Raw genomic sequence first — 23211 nt, forward strand, 5'->3', positions numbered from 1 at the left:
TTGTTTTTATCTTTAGGATTCTTATTAAACTCACCTTTTGCATCTGCTTCCTGACTCGCAGAGTATACGTTACAACGAGAGAATGACAGCCCTTTTAGATCTAGATCTAGATGTTATTGACCTTAAAGACTCAGTGGCTCTTGAAACACTATCTGCCGCTTTTTACTAAAACCGTTCACAAGTGGGATCCAGTGTTTCATTATAGTGGACTACATAATTTTATCACTTGTCAAAATGGTGTCAAAACTGCAATGTGAGGAAATCAAATCGGTACTTTTGGTATGGGAATGTCTTTTATTTTCTCCAATACAGAATATAAAAGGTATACAGCTGCTGCACTGAATGCAGCAGGACATTGAAACAACTCTTCATCTTGGAATAAAGGACACATGATTTTTTTTATTTTTAAACAAGGGTCCTTCATTGGTTCTTTACAGGCGTGCTACTTTTCCACAACATTTCAACCCAAACAACCCAGCCCGACCATTTCCTTCTGCTCTTCATCCTCCTTGGAAGGGCAACACATTAGACTTTGCACGACAAAACACAATTTCAAGGCTGACTTCCTCCACAACGTTGCCCCTGGCTTCTTTTTTTTTTAACATGTCCAATCCTTCAGCAACATTCATGTTGAGTGTTCCAACTTTAATGATTTTGATGCAACAATGCAGGCATAGTTAGAATAGACCTGACCAGCTGGCAAGGGGATACGACTAGCAACATTTCAAACAAAAGGTGGAATAATAAGCATTTAAGCAATGAGGGTAAACTATAACCTGCTTTGATTGTCAAAAACATTACATGAATAGAACAAAATAGTCCTTTTAAAATGTGGTTTTCCAACACAGCTCCTGGATAGAAGGTGCAGTTTCTTACAAAGGCAGTGCTGGTGCTGATGTGAGAGAAGGAGAGGTAAACTTGGCCAATACACACACACACACAAAAGGTGTTCAGTGCATCTTATAAGTCTAACACGGCTTCCTACCACTTTGTCACCTTTCCTTCATCTGCACTGATTTATGAGAGACTACGAATTACAGAGAGGACATATGGAGACGAAGCCACTAAAGACTTGTTAAGATGCATTTAGCTGAGATACACTCCTCCTCAATGGATAATCACCATTGACAATAAAACTCACTGAAGAGGAGTCCATCCCAGCTAGAAAGCACTGTATGTGTGTGGGCCGCGAGGCAGTCGCCTGTCTCTCTACATGTCGTCCTTGTCCTTGGCGCCGTGTTTGAGGATGCGAGTGAACTCGGCGTAGTTGAAGTTGCCCTTCTTGTCGATGGGCGCCTCGCGAAACAGCTCGTCCACCTCCTCGTCGGTGAAGCGGTCACCCATGGTGGTCAGCAGCTCCCTCAGGTGGTCCTCGTGGATCACCCCTGCAAACAGGGGAGAGTTATTGGGCCTGTGTCACTTAGCGGACTCCTAGTATTGTCATTGTCATGCCAGCAATGGAGTAATACAGCACAAACAGATCTGGGACTCAGCCTCGTGGACTCAGCCTCGTGGACTCTCTTTCCAAGATAATGGGCTGTAGCCTGTATCTCTCTGGTCCAGTGGTCCAGATCTGTATGTGCTAAGGAGGGTTGATCAGCTCTAGCTTCAGATCTAGACCAGGCTACAATGACGACTTTGCACAACCTACATCTGGACCAAACTAATTGGGTTTGTAATTTTCTAGGGATGTGCATCTCGCCTTTCATGAGCGGTTCAATAAGCATCTAGATACATGGGCTTGGATACGATACGTTTTATTTTGAAACAATAAAAGGGATCTGGGCCTGTTCCCGAGAAAGCAGTATATAATTTGCGTTAGACTCGTTGAAGGAAAAAAAGGATTCTGCCAGTCCGTGGTGAGTAATCGCAGTCCTGATGTCCAGAAGTTATTTTCGGTCATAAGAGACAGTAACGGCAACATTATGTACAAAATAAGTACAAAAAAAATAGTTACAAACAACGGAAATAAATGAACAAAAAAACAATCGGTTGGGGACACGTAAAACTTCTAAAACGTCTTCTCCGGTGCCATTGAAACAAAAAAAAATGTGCATGCCATTTAGCCATTAATATAATGAGTTTGGGATTTTTACCATCTCAAAAGCAAATGGTAGATCTTTTGGAATTTTACTTAGAGCTTCTCCTTTACAGATCAGTGAATCTATGTATGGAAGGCCATTCCCGACACAAATATGTAAAAACGCAACATGCAACATTTTCTAAGATTTTACTGAGTTAAAGTTCATATGAGGAAATCAAATCAGCCCTACTCTAGTGTTTCCCAAACTCGTTCCCGGGGACCCCAATGGGTGCACGTTTAGATTTTTTGCCCTAGCACTACACAGTTGATTAAATAATCAAAGCTTAATGATGAGTTGATTATTTGAATCAGCTGTGTAGTGCCACACTCTTAGAAAAAAGGCTTCCAAAAAGGGTTCTTCGGCTCTTCATTTAGGAGAAGCCTTTTTGGTTCCAGGTAGATCCCTCTGTGGAAAGACTTTTACATGGAACCCAAAAGGGTTCTACCTGGAACCAAATGGGTTCTTCAAAGGGTTCTCCTATGGGGACAGCCGAATAACTATTTTAGGTTCTAGATAGCACCTTTTTTCTAAGAGTGTAGGGCAAAAACTAAATTGTGCACCCCTTGGGGTCCCCAGGACCGAGTTTGGGAAACACTGCCCTAATCTATGGATTTCACATGACTGGGAATACAGATATGCATCTATTGGTCACAGATACCTTAAAATAAAGAGTGGTGTGGATCAGAAAAAGACTATCTGGTCTTATTCGCATAGAGTTGATCAGGCTGTTGATTGTGACCTATGGGATGTTGTCCCACTCCTCTTCTGTGCGATGTTGCTGGATATTGGCGGGGAACTGTCATACACGTCGATTCAGCGCATCCCAAACATGGTCAATGGGTGACATGTCTGAGTATGCAGGCCATGGAAGAACTGGGTAATTTTTGTGTGCAGGTCCTTGTGACATGGGGCAGTGCATTATCATGCTGAAACATGAGACGATGGCGGCGGATGAATGGCACGACAATGGGCCTCAGGATCTCGACAGGGTAACTCTGTGCATTTAAATTGCCATCGATAAAATGCAACTTATGTTCGTTGTCCGTAGCTTATGCCTGCCCATACCATAACCTCACCATGTGGACTCTGTTAAAAACATTGGAATCAGCAAACTGCTCGCCCACATGACGACATATATGCTGTCTGCCATCTGCCCCAGTACAGTTGAAACCGGGATTAATCCGTGAAGAGCACACTTCTCCAGCATGTCACTGGCCATCAAAGGTGAGCATATGCCCACTGAAGTCAGCTATGACGCTGAACTGCAGTCAGGTCAAGACCCGGGTGAGGACGCAGATGAGCTTTCATGAGACAGTTTCTGACAGTTTGTGCAGAAATTATTCTGTTGTGCAAACCCACAGTTTCATCAGCTGTCCGGGTGGCTGGTCTCAGACGATCCAGCAGGTGAAGAAGCCGGATGTGGAGATCCTTGGCTGGCATGGTTACACGTGGTCTGCTGTTGTACTGCCAAATTCTCTAAAACAACGTTGGAGGCGGCTTATGGTATAGAAATTACCATTAAATTATCTGAATAACAGCTCTGGTGGACATTCCTGCAGTCAGCATGCCAATTGCACACCCCTTTAAAACTTGAGACATCTGTGTTGTGTGACAAAACTGCACATTTTAGAGTGGTCTTTTATTGTCCCCAGCACAAGGTGCACCTGTGTAATGATCATGCTGTTTAATCAGCTTCTTGATATGCCACACTGTCAGGTGGATGGATAGTCTTGGCAAAGGAGAAATGCTCACTAACGGGGATGTAAACATTTGAAAGAAATTATATATTTTTGTGCGTATGGAACATTTCTGGGCTCTTATTTCAGCTCAGGAAACATTGGACCAACACCATACATGTTGCGTTTATATTTTTTGTTCAGTGTAAGTCGAAATTTCAATATTTGTTTCCCTGTGGCCCAGAGATTTCCTAATCTGTTAGGCTAACCCAGTGGTTCTCAAACCTCTCCTTGGGGACCCTCAGACAGTTCATGTATTTTATCTATTCCAGAACTAGCACACCTGATTCAACAAATCAACCTAACCTTGATTAATGTGAATCAGATAAACTATTTCAGGGCTAAAACAAAATTGTGAAATGTCTGGGGGTCTCAGAGGAGAGGTTTGAGAACCACTGGGCTAACCTAACCAGCTAAAACTTTGCACCCTAGTTGGATGGTATTATTAGAAGTTGATGTTACTCTTCAATAACACAGACCCCAAAGCAAATCAAGGGGAGGAAAATAGGTTTATTCAAAGAGAACAAATCATGTGGGGAGGTAGATGTTCATGCTCCCCTGTCCTCAGTGATTCTCTCCTGTGAGATAAGGAGGCCAATGGCCAAATAACAACTATCTTATTTCAGATTCAATGTATAAACTATTTGGGCCAATGAGAACTTGCTATGAGTCCTGGACTGAAATTCCTCACATGTCACTGGCCCATTGATATTGCAGGAAACAAACACTATTTCCATTGTTCGTTAGTACTCTATTGACCTCTCGTCCTCTGCGTTGTGTATTTATCTTCGGAATATTCTTACAGTAGGACAGTGATAAATCTGCTATGATGGGACGAGATTTTTTCTAAAAAAATTGGACAATAGAACTAACAGAGCTGAGTTTGCTTTAGGCAGGGTTGCGTTGTGTGGGCCTTTGCATCTATAATTAAAAAGTTACTCATACAGTATGTCATCACTATTGTCCAGGTAGCCTAGCCACCCAAAGTTTGAATATAAACCAAATTTGATCACTCACATTTTCTCTTAACATATATAAATTGTCCTATTTTAGGCTATGAACACATTTTATAGCTTCGGCTATTAAAAACACTTGTTTCCCTTTGCCAGAGGGGATCAGAGCTCATAGGCTTCTCTAGGCTTACTGCAGCTGTTATCAGTAGGCTACAGTTGATCAGACTGAAGCACAGATTAATTATGCATGACTTGGCAAATCAGTCTAAACAACAGTACTTTGTCCCTATTTTCAACACTTTTATGTCAATATTTATTTATCAAACAATCAATCAAAAGTGTTGGGGAATATGCCAGCTCGCCACACGTTTGCTGATCTCACGTTTGCTGGATAGATGGATACCACCACATAATGCTACAAATGAAAACACATATCCTACCTATATGTATGTTCTACTATCTATCTATTCCATTCACCAGCCCCGGAGGTCTACGTCACCGGCCTTCTAGGCGTCACTGAACTGGATTCATTACCACCAACCCCGGACTGTCTTGTCTCATTATGCACACCTGGTTCCCATTCCCCCTGATTAGTATGTTATATATGAGCCCTCTGTTCCCCATTGTCGGTTATTGTTACCATGTCCGTTGGTCTTGTGAGCACCTGTGCTGTTGTATCGGCGTCCATGCTACGTGTTATTGTGCACTTTTCTTTTACGGGTCTCGTCCCGTGTATTATTTAGAGGTTTATACCTCACTCTTTGTTTGGGTGGAGAAAATAAAAAAACCCTGCTATGTATTCCTGCGCTTGTCTCCTATCATTATACAGCGTGACAGGTAGTCATTTTCTGAAATCATGATTTTCAACTGACAGGAATTACTCAATAGTTGCAGCAACTTCCTCTGAGGTGGGCCTTTTAAAGTAGCAATATGTAACTTTTTGGGTGAGCTGACCAAATTCACATAGAAATGTCAGTTATTGATCTGTCATCCTACTTGAAAGCAAGTCTAAGAAGCAGTAGATCTGTTATATGTGCACTATTTCTATGCTTCTGGTTCTTAAGTTTTGTTTTTGCGTCTTTTGGTTTTGTACACCAGCTTCAAACAGCTGAAACAATATTTTTGGTTATGGAAAATATATTTCACAGCAGTTTAGGTACAATGATTCTCTACATTAGACTAGCTTATTTTGTTACAAACTGAAATTAGATTTTTAGCAACCTGGAAAAGGTGGAGAATTTTCTGCATAGTTCAACTTTAAACATATGAACCGGGGACTGATGCATATCTGTGTATCATTAAATTCCTATAATTTTCCCATTTGTTTTTCCTTTTTAGCGTTTGATGTTGTTGTTATGGTGGAGGCTAGGGGTTGACATTGGAGAGTGTTTGTGTGTGCTTGTGTGTGTGTTTGTGTGTCTCACCAGAGCCCTCCTCGTCGAAGCAGGCGAAGGCGTTGCGGATGACGTCCTCGGGGTCGGTGCCGTTGAGGCGCTCTCCAAACATAGTGAGGAACATGGTGAAGTTGATGGGCCCCGGCGCCTCAGCCATCATCCCCTCCAGGTACTCATCAGATGGGTTCTTACCTGAGGAACACAACAAAACACACACACCATGGTCAACATTTCAGCGATTCTCCGGTCTTTTGAATACTTTTTAGCTGGTAGTTCTGAAAGTAGCTTCACTAGCCAAAAGTGGTTCCCGAAAATTGCATACAATGTGCAGATATGCGCACCACATCGTTGCTCTCTCTCTCGCTCTGCTGTGGGTGCATGATGTTCCGCTTGCTAGCTGTCACTCATGGCGAGGGGCTGAACTCAAATTTATAGGGGGCTGTTCAACAGTAGCCATTGATTAATTAGGTCAGGCTTTGTTTTTTGGTAGATTATGGTTAAATGTTATTATTGATCTGCCTGCTTATTGTTCTCTCTATTTTACAGTATACTAGTGTTTAGCTGGGAAATGCATTTCTGTTGCAATACAGATTCAATGAAACTCATGTTCTATGACTGAGTGGAATTTATTTTAATTGCACTGAATTCAATTCTACTTCCTGTCACTCAAACTCAACATTGTGTGGAGTGTGGCCAATTTGATTTTCAACTCATGAGTTGAATGTTTAGGCCTTGTATATGAACTCAGCAAAAAAATAAACATCCTCTCACTGTCAACTGCATTTTTTTCAGCAAACTTAAAATGTGTAAATATTTGTATGAACATAACAAGATACAACAACTGAGACATAAGCTGAAACAGTTCCACAGACATGTGACTAACAGAAATGTAATAGTGTGTCCCTGAACAAAGGGGGCCAAAATCAAAAGTAACAGTCAGTAACTGGTGTGGCCACCAGCTGCATTAAGTACTGCAGAGCATCTCCTCATGGACTGCACCAGATTTGCCAGTTCTTGCTGTGAGATGTTACCACACTCCCCCACCAAGGCACCTGCAAGTTCCTGGACATTTCTGGAGGGGAATGGCCCTAGCCTTCACCCTCCAATCCAAACGCTCCTAGACCTCAATGGGATTGAGATCCGGGCTCTTCGCTGGCCATGGCAGAACACTGACATTCCTGTCTTGCAGGAAATCACGCACAGAATGAGCAGTATGGCTGGTGGAATTGTCATGCTGGACGGTCATGTCAGGATGAGCCTGCAGGAAGGTTACCACATGAGGGAAGGGGATGTTTTCCCTGTAACGCACAGCGTTGTGATTGCCTGCAATGACAGTAAGCTCAGTCTGATGATGCTGTGACACACCACACGTTCACGCAGATGAGCAGGGACCCTGGGCATCTTTCTTTTGGTGTTTTTCAGTCAGTAGAAAAGTCTCTTTAGTGTCCTAAGTTTTCATAACTGTGACCTTCATTGCCTACCCTCTGTAAGCTGTTAGTGTCTTAACGACCGTTCCACAGGTGCATGTTCATTAATTGTTTATGTTTCATTGAACAAGCATGTAAAACAGTGTTTAAACCCTTTTTAATTAAAATTTGTGAAGTTATTTGGATGTTTATGAATTATCTTTGAAAGACAGGGTCCTGAAAAAGAGATGTTTAGAATATAGTCAACCCTCTAACAACAGTTTCCAATGGGTTCCCCTTTGGCCCGTGTCTTACCCAGTGAGGCCAGCATATCGTGCAGATCCTCCTTGTCGATGAAGCCATCTCGGTTCTGGTCGATCATGTTGAAGGCCTCCTTGAACTCCTGGATCTGAGACTGGTCAAACATGGCGAACACGTTGGACGTGGCCCTCTGGGGGCGCTTCTTGGTGGTCTTCCCCTTTGCGCGTTTGCTCGACATGGTGGCGGTTGGATTGGCCTACGGGTTGCAGAATAGGACATGGATAGTTAGTCAGATGAAAGATAGAGACTTGCATATTGTCGAAGGGGAATGTCCCAAAAAATAATTAGAGAAAAATACTCTTGGATAAAGCTTGGCACTCAACAAGAGTATATAAAGTGAAAATGTAGACAGTGACGCTTTACAAGACTAAATCAGTCGGTGTCATTACGATGTGCATTTTAAATGATCATACATGAGTTAGTGACGGTCAGTGCCGTTTAAGATGATGGAGGACGATTATTTTTTTAGAAGCATGACCTTATTTCTATTAGAGCATATTGGATGACTGTCATTCATATTCCATTCACCCAGCTCAATGTAAATAGAATAGGTTTAGGCTACTTACTACATGACACTCAAATTCTCCCTATAACCATCATGAGGCTGCTACAACCTAGCCTATGACTGAAAGTTTACAACAAAGGTGCACAGTTGAGAGAAATGTGAGTAATCAAGGTGACAGACTTTGACACATTCAATACCGCCTTGCACAATCTTGCCTGCATCTAGCTGACCTAGGGTGTAATCATTAGTTCAACAGTTGCAAATGGGAGTTTCTATTGGACAAATTCAGGTATGTTTATCTCCGTTTCGTTCGCTTCCGTTTAAGAAACGTTTTTCAACAGAATCGACGGAATTAATACACCCCTGATCACATGCAAACACAGTTCACTTTCATAGCAGCCAAATCGTTATATAATTCCTTCTCGCCTCTACGCACTCTCTTCCTCTCACCTCTTCCCTTCGCTTGTGGACTTCAGTGCACAACACATCAGCTGTCTGACCAGTCATTGGCAGCAGAGAACTGGAAGGCGGCCAAAGGAGGTGTTGGCTTTGGGGATGACCAGTGAAATATACCTGCTGGAGCTAGTGCTACGGGTGGGTGTTGCTATGGTGACCAGTGAGCTGAGATAAGGCGGGGCTTTACCTAGCAAAAACTTAGATGACCTGGAGCTAGTGGGTTTGGCAACGAATATGTAGCGAGGACCAGGCAACGAGAGCGTACAGGTTGCAATGGTGGGTAGTATATGGGGCTTTGGTGACAAAACGGATGGCACTGTGATAGACTACATCCAATTTGCTGAGTGTTGAAGGCCATTTTGTAAATGACATCGCCGAAGTCAAGGATCGGTAGGATAGTCAGTTTTACGAGGGTATGTTTGGCAGCATGAGTGAAGGAGGCTTTGCTGCGAAATAGGAAGCCAATTCTAGATATTGGAGATGCTTAATGTGAGTCTGGAAGGAGAGTTTACAGTCTAACCAGACACCTTGGTATTTGTAGTTGTCCACATATTCTAAGTCAGAACCAGAGTAGTGATGCTGGTCGGTCGGGTGCAGGCAGCAATCGGTTGAAGAGCATGCATTTAGTTTTACAAGGAGTGTTGTATGGCATTGAAGCTCGTTTGGATGTTTGTTAACACAGTGTCCAAAGAAGGGCAAGATGTATACAGAATGGTGTCGTCTGCGTAGAGGTGGATCAGAGAATCACCAGCAGCAAGAGTGACATCATTGATATATACAGAGGAAAGAGTCGGCCCGAGAATTGAACCCTGTGACACCCCCATAGACTGCCAGAGGTCTGGACAACAGGCCCTCCGATTTGACACACTGAACTCCGAGAAGTAGTTGGTGAACCAGGCGAGGCAGTCATTTGAGAAACCAAGGCTATTGAGTCTGCCAATAAGAATTGATTGACAGAGTCGAAAGCCTTGGCCAGGTTGATGCTGTCTTTTATCGATGGCGGTTATGATATTGTTTAGGACCTTGAGCGTGGCTGAGGTGCACCCATGACCAGCTCGGAAACCAGATTGCATCGTGGAGAAGTTACGGTGGGATTCGAAATGGTTGGTGATCTGTCTGCTATCTTCGCTTTCGAGTTGTCTCGCTGAAATGTTATTTTTCAAATGACGGCTCGACTTGTTGACTGCTCAATCCACAAAGCAGACATTGTGGGCTAGTTTAGGTTATTGTTGTGCAAAAATATTATGTTGCGTCATTATGCCATGGACCTACATTATATAGCTATGCACGGTAGCTTTGACATCAGTTTTTAACATCGGCGTTAAACTATACATCGGGTCGATACTGACGTTGGCATTTTTAGCTAATATTGTCCGATTCCGTTATGTTCACTGATATGTCGTGCATCTCTACCATCTTCAGTTTCTCTGCATTTGTGAGAAAGATCATGGCATCAACCTCCAAATCATACTTTCTCTCTCAATGCACTGAAGACACCGGTGGTGCTACCCCTAAAGTGAACAGTGTCAAGATGACAAAAGACGGCCACCTGCTTTCCTGGAGAACGGGCCAAATTTAGACCTGTCACTCACACGCGGGGCTCAGTGTGCACCATTGAGGAAGTGTGTACAGGAGATGATAGTGCTGCTGGGTGGTGGCACTTCAGAATGCTGATTATGAGAGAGCCAATGCCATGCAGGAAGGAACAGGTAATTAAAGAAATGTTGGATTTGACTGATGGAGCATCTATTGTTTCTCTCTCTACTGGCATTAAGTACAGGAGATATACAGTTAATTTGGAAAGTAATCAGACCCCTTCCCTTTGTCCACATTTTTTTATGTTACAGCCTTATTCTAAAATGGATTTAAAAAAATAAATAATCTACACACAATACCCCATAATGACAAAGCGAAAACAGGTTTTTAGAAATTGTAGCAAAAAAACAGATACCTTATTTACATAATTATTCAGACCCTTTGCTATGAGACTCAAAATTGAGCTCAATTTTCCATTGATCATCCTTTAGATGTTTTTACAACTTGATTGGAGTCCACCCGTGGTAAATTCAATTGATTGGACATGATTTGGAAAGGCACACACCTGTCTATATTAGGTCGTACAGTCAACATTGTATGTCAGAGAAAAAACCAAGCCATGTGGTCGAAGGAATTGTCCTTAGAGCTCCAAGACAGGATTACGTCGAGGCACAGATCTGGGGAAGGGTACTGAAAAGTTTCTGCAGCATTGAAGGTCCACAGGTCCGCCATCATTCTTAAATGGAAGAAGTTTGGAACCACCAAGACTCTTCCTAGAGCTAGCCCCCTGGCCAAACTGAGCAAAATGGGAGAGAAGGGACTTGGGCAGGGAGGTGACCAAGAACCTGATGGTCACTGACAGAGCTCCAGAGTTCATACGTGGAAATAGTTGTCCTTCTGGAAGGTTCTCCCATCTCTGTAGCACTCCACCAATCAGGCCTTTATGGGAGAGTGGCCAGACAGAAGCCACTCCTCAGGAAGACACATGACAGCCCACTTGGAATTTGCCAAAGGGTACTTAAAGGACTCAGACCAATGGAAACAAGATTCTTTGGCCTGAATGCCAAGCCTCATGTTCTTGAGGAAACCTGGCACCATCCCTACGGTGAAGCATGGTGGTGGCAGAATCACGATGTGGGGATGTTTTTCAGTGGCAGGGACTGGGGGACTAGTTAGTATTGAGGGAAAGATGAATGTAGCAGTACAGAGTGATCCTTGCTGAAAACCTGCCCCAGAGCGCTCAGAACCTCAGAATGGAGTGAATGTTCACCTTCTAACAGGACAATGACCCTAAGCACACAGCCAAGACAACGCAGGAGTGGCTTCGTGACAAATCTCTGAATGTTCTTGAGTACCCCAGCCAGAGCCCGGACTTGAACCCAATCGAACATCTCTGGAGAGACCTGCAGCAATGCTGCCCATACAACCTGACAGTGCTTGAGAGGATCTGCAGAGAAGAATGGGAATAACTCCCCAAATACAGGTGTGCCAAGCTTGTAGCATCATACCCAAGAAGAGTCGATGCTGTAATCGCTGCCAAAGGTGCTTCAACAAAGTACTGAGTAAAGAGTCTGAATACTTATTTAAATGTAAAATTTCATTTGTTTGGGTTTGTCATGGGGTATTGTGTGTAGATTGAGGGGGAAATGATTTAATCTATTTTAGAATAAGGCTGTAACAAAGTGGAAAAAGTCAAGGGGTCTGATACTTTCAGAATGCACTGCAAATACTGTCATTTAGCAAGCCTTTTTTGAAGGGTAGATTGGAACAACGTGTGTGTGCGTGTGATAACAGGTTGTAGAATGGTAGAACACTAAATAGTGATTGTGTTCAGGCAAAAAAACAAACCGGAGAACGTTATAAAACTTAAACTAAAATGAGCGTTCTTATCGTCCAAATTCAGGTATTATTAACAAAAATCTACTGTTTCACCCCTACTTGTTGTTAACACGGTTACTTGTAACTTGAGGGTTCTGCAGAAACAAGTTACGTAATATGTCTACCAGTCCACCTTCATATGTTGCGGGCAACTCCGCTCTGGACATAGACTTGATGAGGTTGTTAACACGGAACAACTGGAACATATGAAGGCGGACAGGTAAACATATTGCATTTACTTGTTTCTACAGAACCCTCTAGTTACAAGTAACTGTTTCCAGTTCATAAGCCACGAGTGGTTAGAATATTTCTCCAAAGTTGGTTTCAGAGGCAATACTCAGACTTCCAAGGAAGGCTATGTTAGCTATAAGGCTTGTCGTTTGCCTATCTTCACTGTCCTTTATTGCTCTCTCTCTCTCTCTCTCTCCCCCTCTCTGGTACAAAGGGACAGTCATTTTCCCAATTGGATCAACCTGCAATAACAGACAGTGCTCTCAATTTTACTCTGTAATATGTAACCACATTTCAACCTAGTCAAGATCTCCAATGCAAAGCATCCTTACTGCTATCAGCCAGCCAACTGTATATGACCCAGTAGAAGTAAACAGGCCTGTGTGTAAAACCTGCACCTTATGCCCTCACTAACAAAGTCGACAATCACACAGCATTGCACTCCAAGCAGTTGCTTGTTTGTTTTAATTAGGTTTGTTTACTTTACTCTGTTTCGGTCTCTCTGCTTGCCGTCAGAGGTAACAGAGATCTGAGGGAGTGTGAAAGTTTGCTAATTCTCCCTGTTGCTACGTGAGGAAGCCCAAAACAAAACATTGTCCAGCTCCTTTTCAGAGGATGAAGGAATTCGAAGATGATTAGGATTTTGGGCCAGGGGGCAATTGTTTCTTCTCAGAAGTTCTCACAGTCCTCTTTTCCAGAGCTTTATAACACACCACTATAACAAAGGGGGTTGTTCAAAAAGGAGATTGTTAGAAGAAGTGACTTTCAGGGCCAAGTTAACTGACTTCCTGTAAACATTAATCTGTGGAATTTTGGAATGTTCCCGTTATCTTTTACATTCTTGTGTGACTTCAGAGGGCAAGGGACAACGAGATCCCTATCCCCTTGTAGTGACGGCTAGCACAACTGTTAAAATGGATCAAATAGTCTAGTCCAAACCCCCTCATCTAATCCCAACTAACTAAATCTCTTCAATCTGAAGCCACCTTGGAAACCTGTGTTTGCCAACTTTTGTGTGTAACATTCAAGTGGATTTCTACGCCCCAATGACCTCACTGCTTCTTAAACCTATTGAATTCCTCAGCAATCTCGACTGTCTGACTCACCGATGAGGTCTTGAAAACGTTTCAGGATCAACTCAATCATTGGTTTGTGTGTTGTGCTATTCTCTGATAACTGTTTATTAGTGTACCTCATCCTTGCCCAATGCATTATATGTATCCCTCCCCTCTGTGTTGCAGACATTTACACTCACTCAGACTGTTAGTCACCAGACAGTCAATCACTCAGTCTTGACCTGAGCACCTAACCTCTCACCACAGGTCACTACTACTACCGAGGGGTCAGCACTGGGGTCGTTTCACAGCTAAACATGACAGGCTTTAGATTAGAAGTGAGACTGAGTTTATGTGGGTCACAGAGTGGTGAAATTCCACTGTCTAATCTGGTGTGATGATGGGAGTACATTAGTAAAGCCTTCCTTCCACAAATTGTGGGGATTTACAGAGCACCAGCATGATGAGACGCTACTCCAGATGACCCTAAACCTATGACCGGTTACTTTTGGCATACAAGGTGAACTCAGAAACCCTATCCCACCCCCACCTTTAGCCCAACTCTTACCACTGTTGACAGTTTCCCATACAACTCTGGCTAATGTGTTAAAGTGACACAAATCTAATCCCAACATAAATCCCTCTCAACTAAACAACATTAAAACAGAAGGCAAAATGGAAGAAAAAACTTATCTTACCTTGGCTTCAAGGGAATAGTAGTTGTTTCAGGAGTCCTCCTAGCTCTTTGTCTGGGTCTCACTGTTTAGTTGGAAGGGAAGCAGGCAGCTCTGCTGAAAAGTTTGTTTAAAGCATCAGTCTGCTAACCGGCCCCTCCCACTCCTCCCCTGGCCAATCGCCTGTCCCGGCTGTCCCAAACAGAGCTGGCCCAGCTCAGGCGTTTACCCATACAAGGGAAAAGAATGTGCAGGCCTGCTGCTCCCCACTGCCATAGCGGAGCAGGGGATGTTTGGGAATGGGGCTGAAATGACAGGAACTCTGATAAGGCTGCCTTATTTAGAGAGAAAAAATAAAGGGGCAGCGTGCAAAGGAGTTGTCTATGGTTTCTGCTTTTGTATCTGGGAGGGATGGAGGGGATGGAAGAGAAGATAGAACACCAGAGAACCCGGCCCCTAAAGGAGAGCCCCTAGTTGTTTTTCAAGCTGCCTAGGGGACTCCTTAAAAAGGCAGTCTGCACAGCCAAGCTACTGTCTGGATCTCTAGGCACCACCTTTTGTCATGGCAGTAGCATCAGTTCTGTGTTTTTTGTTGTGCTGTTCCAATTAGATGTCCCTTTTAAATTCTCGTGTTACTGTTTTTGCAAATACCTACCAAGAAACAAAGTATCTGGTCACATTTGAGTTGCACAGATGTAGTCACACCTACTTTGTGGTGTTATTATCCAAATGTATCCATTGACGTCTGTCTATACCTTATCTGTACTTACCATGTATAGCCAAGTCACTTCTTTATTTGACCTTTTTTTAACAGGGAGTCACCATTGAAACCAAGGTCTCTTGGCTCAGCATGTACTCAAATGTCAAAATACAATATAATACAAATATACAAAATTACAAACACACTCAAGAAACACAATGACATTCCTCAGCAAAGATGTCCCCAACCAACAATTTGAACTGCCGAGAGGCACCAGTACATCCAGTTGTAGGGACCTCTGTAGATTGTTCCATACATGGGGTGCAAAGAAACAAATCTGTTTTTCACATTAACGACTGCCCCTAAAAAACAACTAATCCCTTTGAAAACAGCGTATGTGTTATCAATATAAGTCAGAAACATTTATTCTAGTGTCAAAATTGACTACAACATGTAAATAGAATAATTTGTCATAAAGTCAGTCTCAGAGTTTGGAACCTGAGTGCGTCACGAGTAAATGGAGGTTGGGTTTGGATTATAATTATGTCAACCATGAATGATGCCTTTTGCCAAGCTCCACATACAAATGGCCCCTCCGCCCACTTTGCTTCCCTTCATTGAACGGAGCTTCGTTGTTTCCTCTCCCCGAACACGTTCAAAGGATCACGGCCCGTTTTGAGACTAAAAATGCCCTATACAGATTGACCATGCAACAATGCATGCTTCCAGAAGGATGCACAGCCAACTATGGTTTACATGCCCTGCCAAAAAGACCCTACCATGCAGAATAAGTGGTTGGAGTTTGTTGAGTATACCTCTAGCTAGACCATAGACTGCTGGTTATGTATTTACAGTGTGGTCCACAACTTCACAAGCATGGGGTCCATGTACTGGCCCGAGTGGATAGAGTCTAGGTGTCGTTATGTACCAGTCAAAAGTTTGGACACACCTACTCATTCAAGGGTTTTTTCTACATAGTAGAATAACTAAAAACTATGAAATAACACATATGGAATCATGTAGTAACCAAAAAAGTGTTAAACAAATCAAAATAGATTTTATATTTCAGATTCTTCAAAGTAGTCACACTTTGCCTTGATGGCAGCTTTGCAGACCCTCAACCAGCTTCATGAGGTAGTCACCTGGAATGGTTTTCAATTAAAAAGTGTGCCAAGCCGAAGAACACCATCCCAACCGTGAAGCACGGGGGTGGCAGCATCATGTTGTGGGGGTGCTTTGCTGCAGGAGAGACTGGTGCACTTCACAAAATAGATGGCATCATGACGGAGGAAAATTATGTAGATATATTGAAGCAACATCTCAAGACATCAGTCAGGAAGTTAAAGCTTGGTCGCAAATAGGTTTTCCAAATGGAGAATGACCCCAAGCATACTTCCAAAGTTGTGGCACAACGGCTTAAGGACAACAAATTCAAGGCATTAGAGTTGGCCATCACAAAGCCCTGACCTCATTCCTATAGGAAATTTGTGGGCAGAACTAAGCGTGTGCGAGCAAGGAGGCCCACAAACCTGACTCAGTTTCACCAACTCTGTCATGAGGAATGTGCCAAAATTCACCCAACTTATTGTGGGAAGCTTGTGGAAGGCTACCCAAAACATTTGACCCAAGTTAAACAATTTAAAGGCAATGCTACCAAATCAAATGTTATTTGTCACATACACATGGTTAGCAGATGTTAATGCGAGTGCAGCGAAATGCTTGTGCATCTAGTTCCGACAATGCAGTAATAACCAACGAGTCATCTAACCTAACAATTTCACAACAACTACCTTATACACACAAGTGTAAAGGGATAAAGAATATGTACATAAAGATATATTAATGAGTGATGGTACAGAAGGGCATAGGCAAGATGCAGTAGATGGTATAGAGTACAGCATATACATATGAGATGAGCAATGTAGGGTATGTAAACATTATATGAAGTGGCATTGTTTAAAGTGGCTAGTGAAACATGTAGTACATCAATATGGCAAGATGCAGTTGATGGTATAGAGTACAGCATATACATATGAGATGAGCAATGTAGGGTATGTAAACATTATATGAAGTGGCATTGTTTAAAGTTTCATACATTTTTCCATTATTAAAGTGGCTGGAGTTGAGTCAGTATGTTGGCAGCAACCACTCAATGTTAGTGGTGGCTGTTTAACAGTCTGATGTCCTTCAGATAGAAGCTGTTTTTCAGTCTCTCGGTCCCTGCTTTGATGCACCTGTACTGACCTCGCCTTCTGGATGATAGTGGGGTGAACAGGCAGTAGCTCGGGTGATTGTTGTCCTTGATGATCTTTTTGGCCTTCCTGTGACATCGGGTGGTGTAGGTGTCCTGGAGGGCAGGTAGTTTGCCCCCGGTGATGCGTTGTGCAGACCTCACTACCCTCTGCTGTTGTGGGCGGAGCAGTTGCCGTACCAGGCGGTGATACAGCCCGACAGGATGCTCTCGATTGTGCATCTGTAAAAGTTTGTGAGTGCCTCTGGTGACAAGCCAAATTTTTCAGCCTCCTGAGGTTGAAGAGGTGCTGCTGCGCCGCCTTCACCATGCTGTCTGTGTGGGTGGACCAATTCAGTTTGTCCGTGATGTGTGCGCCGAGGAACTTCAAACTTACTACCCTCTCCACTACTGTCCCGTCAATGTGGATAGGGGGGTGCTCCCTCTGCTGTTTCCTGAAGTCCACGATAATCTCCTCCTTTTGTTGACATTGAGTGTGAGGTTATTTTCCTGACACCACACGCCGAGGGCCCTCACCTCCTCCCTGTAGGCTGTCTTGTCGTTGTTGGTAATCAAGCCTACCACTGTAGTGTTGTCTGCAAACTTGATGACTGAGTTGGAGGCGTGCATGGCCACGCAGTCGTGGGTGAACAGGGAGTACAGAAGAGGGCTGAGAACGCACCCTTGTGGGGCCCCAGTGTTGAGGATCAGCGGGGTGGAGATGTTGTTACCTACCTTCACCACCTGGAGGCGGCCCGTCAGGAAGTCCAGTACCCAGTTGCACAGGGCGGGGTCGAGACGAGTTTGGAGGGTACTATGGTGTTTAACGCTGAGCTGTAGTTGATGAACAGCATTCTCACATAGGTATTCCTCTTGTTTAGATGGGTTAGGGCAGTTTGTAGTGTGGTTGCGATTGCGTCATCTGTGGACCTATTGGGGCGGTAAGCAAATTGGAGTGGGTCTAGGGTGTCAGGTAGGGTGGAGGTGATATGGTCCTTGACTCGTCTCTCAAAGCACTTCATGATGACGGAAGTGAGTGCTACGGGGCAGTAGTCGTTTAGCTCAGTTACCTTAGCTTTCTTGGGAACAGGAACAATGGTGGCCCTCTTGAAGCATGTGGGAAAAGCAGACTGGGATAAGGATTGATTGAATATGTCCGTAAACACACCAGCCAGCTGGTCTGCACATGCTCTGAGGACGCGGCTGGGGATGCCATCTGGGCCTGCAGCCTTGCGAGGGTTAACACTCTTAAATATTTTACTCACGTCGGCTGCAGTGAAGGAGAGTCCGCAGGTTTTGGTAGTGGGCCGTGTCAGTGGCACTGTATTGTCCTCAAAGCGAGCAAAAAAGTTGTTTAGTCTGTCTGGGAGCAAGACATCGTGTTCCGCGACAGGTCTGGTTTTCTTTTTGTAATCCATGATTGACTGTAGACCCTGCCACATACCTCTTGTGTCTGAGCCGTTGAATTGCGACTCTACTTTGTCTCTATACTGACGCTTAGCTTGTTTGATTTCCTTTCGGAGGGAATAGCTACACTGTTTGTATTCGGTCATATTTCCGGTCACCGTGCCCTGATTAAAAGCAGTGGTTCACGCTTTCAGTTTCGAGCGAATGCTGCCATCAATCCACGGTTTCTTGTTTGGGAATGTTTTAATAGTTGCTGTGGGTACGACATCGCCGATGCACTTGCTAATAAACTCGCTCACCGAATCAGCGTATTCGTCAATGTTGTTGTTTGCCGCAATGCGGAACATATCCCAGTCCACGTGATCGAAGCAATCTTGAAGCGTGGAATCAGATTGATCGGACCAGCGTTAAACAGACCTGAGCGTGGGAGCTTCCTGTTTTAGTTTCTGTCAATAGGCTGGGAGCCACAAAATGGAGTCATGGTCAGCTTTTCCGGAGGACGGGGGAGGGCCTTATATGCGTCGCGGAAGTTAGAATAACAATGATCCAGGGTTTTACCAGCCCTGGTTGCACAATCGATATGCTGATAGAATTTAAGGAGTCTTTTCAGATTAGCCTTGTTAAAATCCCCAGCTACAATGAATGCAGCCTCAGGATATGTGGTTTCCAGTTTACATTAAGTTTGTTCAGGGCCATCGATGTGTCTGCTTGGGGGGGAATATATGTGGCTGTGATAATAATCGAAGAGAATTCTCTTGGTAGATAATGCGGTCGACATTTGATTGTGAGGAATTCTAAGTCAGGTGAACAGAAGGACTTGAGTCCCTGTATGTTGTTATGATCACACCACGCCTTGTTAATCATAAGGCATACCCCCCCACCCTTCTTCTTACCAGAAAGATGCTTGTTTCTGTCGGCGCGATGTGTGAAGAAACCAGCTGGCTGTACCCGACTCCGATAGCGGTGCGCGATGTGCCCGTCTCCGGAGCCTGACCAGAAGACCACTTCATCTGCCCCTTTTACGGCATCGTTGTTTTGGTTCGCCGGCTGGGATCCGATCCATTGTCCTGGGTGGTGGGCAAAACACAGGATCCGCTTCGGGAAAGTCGTATTCCTGGTCGTAATGATGGTACGTTGACGTTGCTCTTATATCCAATAGTTCCTCCCGACTGTATGTAATAAAACCTAAGATTACCCGGGGTACCAATGTAAGACATAACACTTAAAAAAAACAAAATACTGCATCGTTTCCTAGGAACGCAAAGCGATGTGGCCATCTCTGTCATCTCTTACATACCTCAAATACTAATTGAGGTATGTAAACTTCTGACCCACTGGGAATATGATGAACAAAATAAAAGCTGAAATAAATTATTCTCTCTACTATTATTCTGATACTTCACATTCTTAAAATAAAGTAGTGATCCTATCTGACCTAAGACAGGGATTTTTTACTAGGATTAAATGTCAGGAATTGTGAAAAACTGAGTTTAAATGTATTTGGCTAAGGTGTATGTAAAATTCCGACTTCAACTGTATATTTTGTATATAGGTGTGGTGGTACTAGCTAAGTCATGTCTGACTACAACAGTGTACAACAAACCCAAACCAACCCAGGGCCATAGCAAAACATGTCACAGTTGGTTACATAGTGTAACGGCGTCACCGGCCAAAATCTAATCGAATTTGGAGCCAGTCAGTCTACATCTGTAAAGCATAGAATTAGTTTCCAAAAAAGATTACGTTATTTCTCGAACTATGTTTATAAGGGATGATGACAATCGTTGATCCTGTTTTTCAGTTAGATAAAGTGCACAGCTGGGTGCCAAACTGATCCCCTGGACATGAACGGATGCTGGAACCTACCAGAAGGAGTAAAGGTAACATGTCCAGAAATGTGGTTGCAATGGTTCATCAACTTCCAAAAATATTTGAATTCACTGTTTACTTGCTACTTTCACAGCATGTCAGGCAAGCCTCATAATAAAAGTGTGTCAGGCGACACAAGTACCCTTTATCACACCTCCGTTGTTGCCAGTCTCCCTCGACTCCTTTGAAAAGGACACATAATCACGAGGCCTCTGTTAGTGTCATCAAGACAGTAATTAGGGTCACTAACAGCTTCATCAACAACGACAAGTAATGTGTGTCATGCGAAAAGTTGTATAACAAAATACCCGGCTTGATAAACTAGTAGGCCAGTTACAACTAGTAGACTAATTTTGGTTGTGAAGTGCATTAGCAAAAAGTTTTTTCCTTTCTTTCGAACAAAATGCAATTTACCACTTGGCTGTCGATCACATCACCCCGTCACAGGCCCTCCAGTTAACACCACCTCGAAAGATTGCCTGCTGCGGTTGTTCAAGAGATGGGTGGGAGGGGCCATCATCAGTATCATGCAGACCAGCCCTCGCTGTGAACATTCCTATGAATTTGATCAGTCAGCCACATATTGGCAAGTATCCATCCAGAAACATTCACTTGTCAGTATCAACAACATTCACAGGCTCATCATTTGTACAAATACAGAAGGTAAACCACTTCATTCCTTTGATAACCCAATTGTGAAACATAATTTATCTATACTGACATTATTTGGTTCTTATTTTCTACTTCTTAGATGCATATGATGCCCATGGGCATAATGTAGCCTGGTGGAACCAGTCTGATCGCTGTGTTCACCATTCGATTTCACTTGACATTTGATGATATCTGAAGTGAAATAGAAAGGTGAATGCAGCAATCAGGCTGGTTCCACCAGGCTAATCATAACCATTATTGATAATGCAACCAGTGCTCTGTGTATGCGCATGCGACCGACCTGACGGACGACCGACCGAGGAGCTGATCTACGCTGCTATGCCCATCAATGGAGCTCTGGCAAAGACCTCACCTCTTGCCTCCTCACCAACGGTTGTCGATGGGGAGAACAGAATTAGGTAGGTTTAGTCTGACCCGTTCAAACTTCAACATAGTATCTGTTTGTGTGTCAGATATGACCTATTCTAACTGCTATTGGTAATAGAACAGTGACTATATGTTCACAGATACCTGTATGGAGGCAGCACTTTGGAGAATTGCTATGGTGGTACAACTGATTTCTGACTATAACCGGTTACCACAAACCCAAACCAACCCAGGGCGATAGAACAACATGTCACAGTTGGTTGCATAGTGTAACGGCATCACCGGCCTGAATCTAATCCTACACCTGTAGGGATATTAGTTCTGGGATTTGTCTCCTGGGAAAGATTTAACAGCGGACATGAGGAGAGATGAGACAAAACCATCCAGTTATAGAATATTGTGTTGTAGGACAGCTGAGCTGACTGAAGACCTCGGGCATTCAACTCCAGTAGTCGATATCATTTCCACGGTAACATGTATTTACATGACATGATGAAACGTTGAAAATAAGTTGCAAGCGACTTTGGTAGCAAGGCGTTGTAGAACGAGTGTCTTATGAAACACATTCCAGACACTGGCTCTGGCCATGTTGCAATAACTGATTTTGACAGAGACATATCAGCTAGGAGGATAACCAGCTGCAGCTATTAAAAAGCTATGCTAGCTAGCTGCTGTCAGCTTGGCTAAACACAAGCAAAAGTGTAAAGTACTTAAGTAAGAATACTTTAATGTACTACTTAAGTCGTTTTTTGGGGTATCTGTAGTTTACTTTACTATTTATATTTTTGAGAACTTTTCTTTTTACTCCACTACATTTCTATAGAAAATATACTTTTTACTCCCATACATTTTCCCTGACACCCAAAAGTACTTGTTACATTTCGAATGCTCAGGCAGGACAATATGGTCCAATTCACACACCTATCAATATAACGCGTTGTCATCCCTTCTTCCTCTGATCTGGTGGACTCACTAAACACAAATACTGCATTTGTAAATGATGTCTTGGAGTGTACCCCTGGCTGTCCGTAAATAAAAAATGTAATAAACAACTGTTCCGTCTGGTTTGCTTTATGTAAGGAATTTTATGTATAGCATTTATTAAAAATTTTACTCAGGTATGAATGACAATTGAGAACATTTTCCACCACTGTACTTAAGTACATTTTAAAGTGGGTTATTTTAGACTTTTACTCAAGTATTATTTTACTGGGTGAGTTTCACTTTTACTTGAGTCATTGTCTATTAATGTATCTTTACTTTACCTCAAGTTTAACCATTTAAAACTTTTCCACCACTGAACACAAGGTTAGTGCAGGCTTTAGCCTACACATAGAATTGAATTCGCTGACCATCTTAAGATGGCGAGTCAGTCAGGAAGCCCTCAACTTTGTTTTCTTCATAGCAAAGCTAGCTTAGTTTACCTCGCTTTACTCATTGCTGAAATTGTTTGTCGTGATTGAATGACAAAGACACACCCAAGAAACACCCACATCAAACCACACCCCAAAGACGACTCTCGTTTGCCATCAGTCTTGGCCGCAAGCATGTCTTAATGTGCATGGATGAAAAACGAGACCTTTATGTAAATTGTGGTTCTCTAAAGAATTGTATAAAATCGTGAATAAAGGATGTAAGGTTCTTTAAGCAGACCTATGCAAATTATTGCAATAAGATAGTTTTGCATTGACCACATTTTACATTTGCATTGACCACATTTTACATTTGCAATATAACC

The 23211-nt window shown here is 43.2% G+C and overlaps 1 protein-coding gene and 2 long non-coding RNA genes across 3 annotated transcripts in view; 1 reads left to right on the forward strand and 2 right to left on the reverse strand.

Annotated features, from left to right (window-relative positions):
• LOC149975898 (uncharacterized) overlaps positions 1–23211 on the reverse strand; it is a 330618-nt gene that overhangs the window by 132541 nt on the left and 174866 nt on the right. The window lies entirely within an intron of this gene.
• Positions 275–14325, reverse strand: LOC110493970 (myosin regulatory light polypeptide 9). The gene is made up of 4 exons (XM_021568606.3): positions 14254–14325; positions 7889–8090; positions 6198–6359; positions 275–1385 (listed from the first exon to the last, which is right to left on the reverse strand). The coding sequence occupies exons 2-4, from the start codon at positions 8070–8072 to the stop codon at positions 1210–1212; spliced, it is 522 nt and encodes a 173-aa protein (XP_021424281.1). The 5' UTR covers positions 8073–8090; positions 14254–14325; the 3' UTR covers positions 275–1209.
• Positions 20367–22527, forward strand: LOC110493971 (uncharacterized). Its single transcript, XR_002469223.3, has 3 exons — positions 20367–20446; positions 20883–21505; positions 21614–22527. It is a non-coding gene; the product is annotated as an uncharacterized LOC110493971 (long non-coding RNA).

The sequence above is a fragment of the Oncorhynchus mykiss genome, chromosome 17 (assembly GCF_057628025.1).
Source record: "Oncorhynchus mykiss isolate SJ-2025 chromosome 17, ASM5762802v1, whole genome shotgun sequence".
Lineage (NCBI taxonomy): Eukaryota > Metazoa > Chordata > Actinopteri > Salmoniformes > Salmonidae > Oncorhynchus > Oncorhynchus mykiss.

Coding starts and splice junctions, on each gene's coding strand:
- LOC110493970 (XM_021568606.3), bottom strand. CDS start 8,072: ATGTCGAGCAAACGCGCAAAGGGGAAGACCACCAAGAAGCGCCCCCAG. Junction 6,360..7,888: donor CGATATGCTGGCCTCACTGG/GTAAGACACGGG, acceptor TGTGTTCCTCAG/GTAAGAACCCATCTGATGAG. Junction 1,386..6,197: donor CTTCGACGAGGAGGGCTCTG/GTGAGACACACA, acceptor CCCTGTTTGCAG/GGGTGATCCACGAGGACCAC.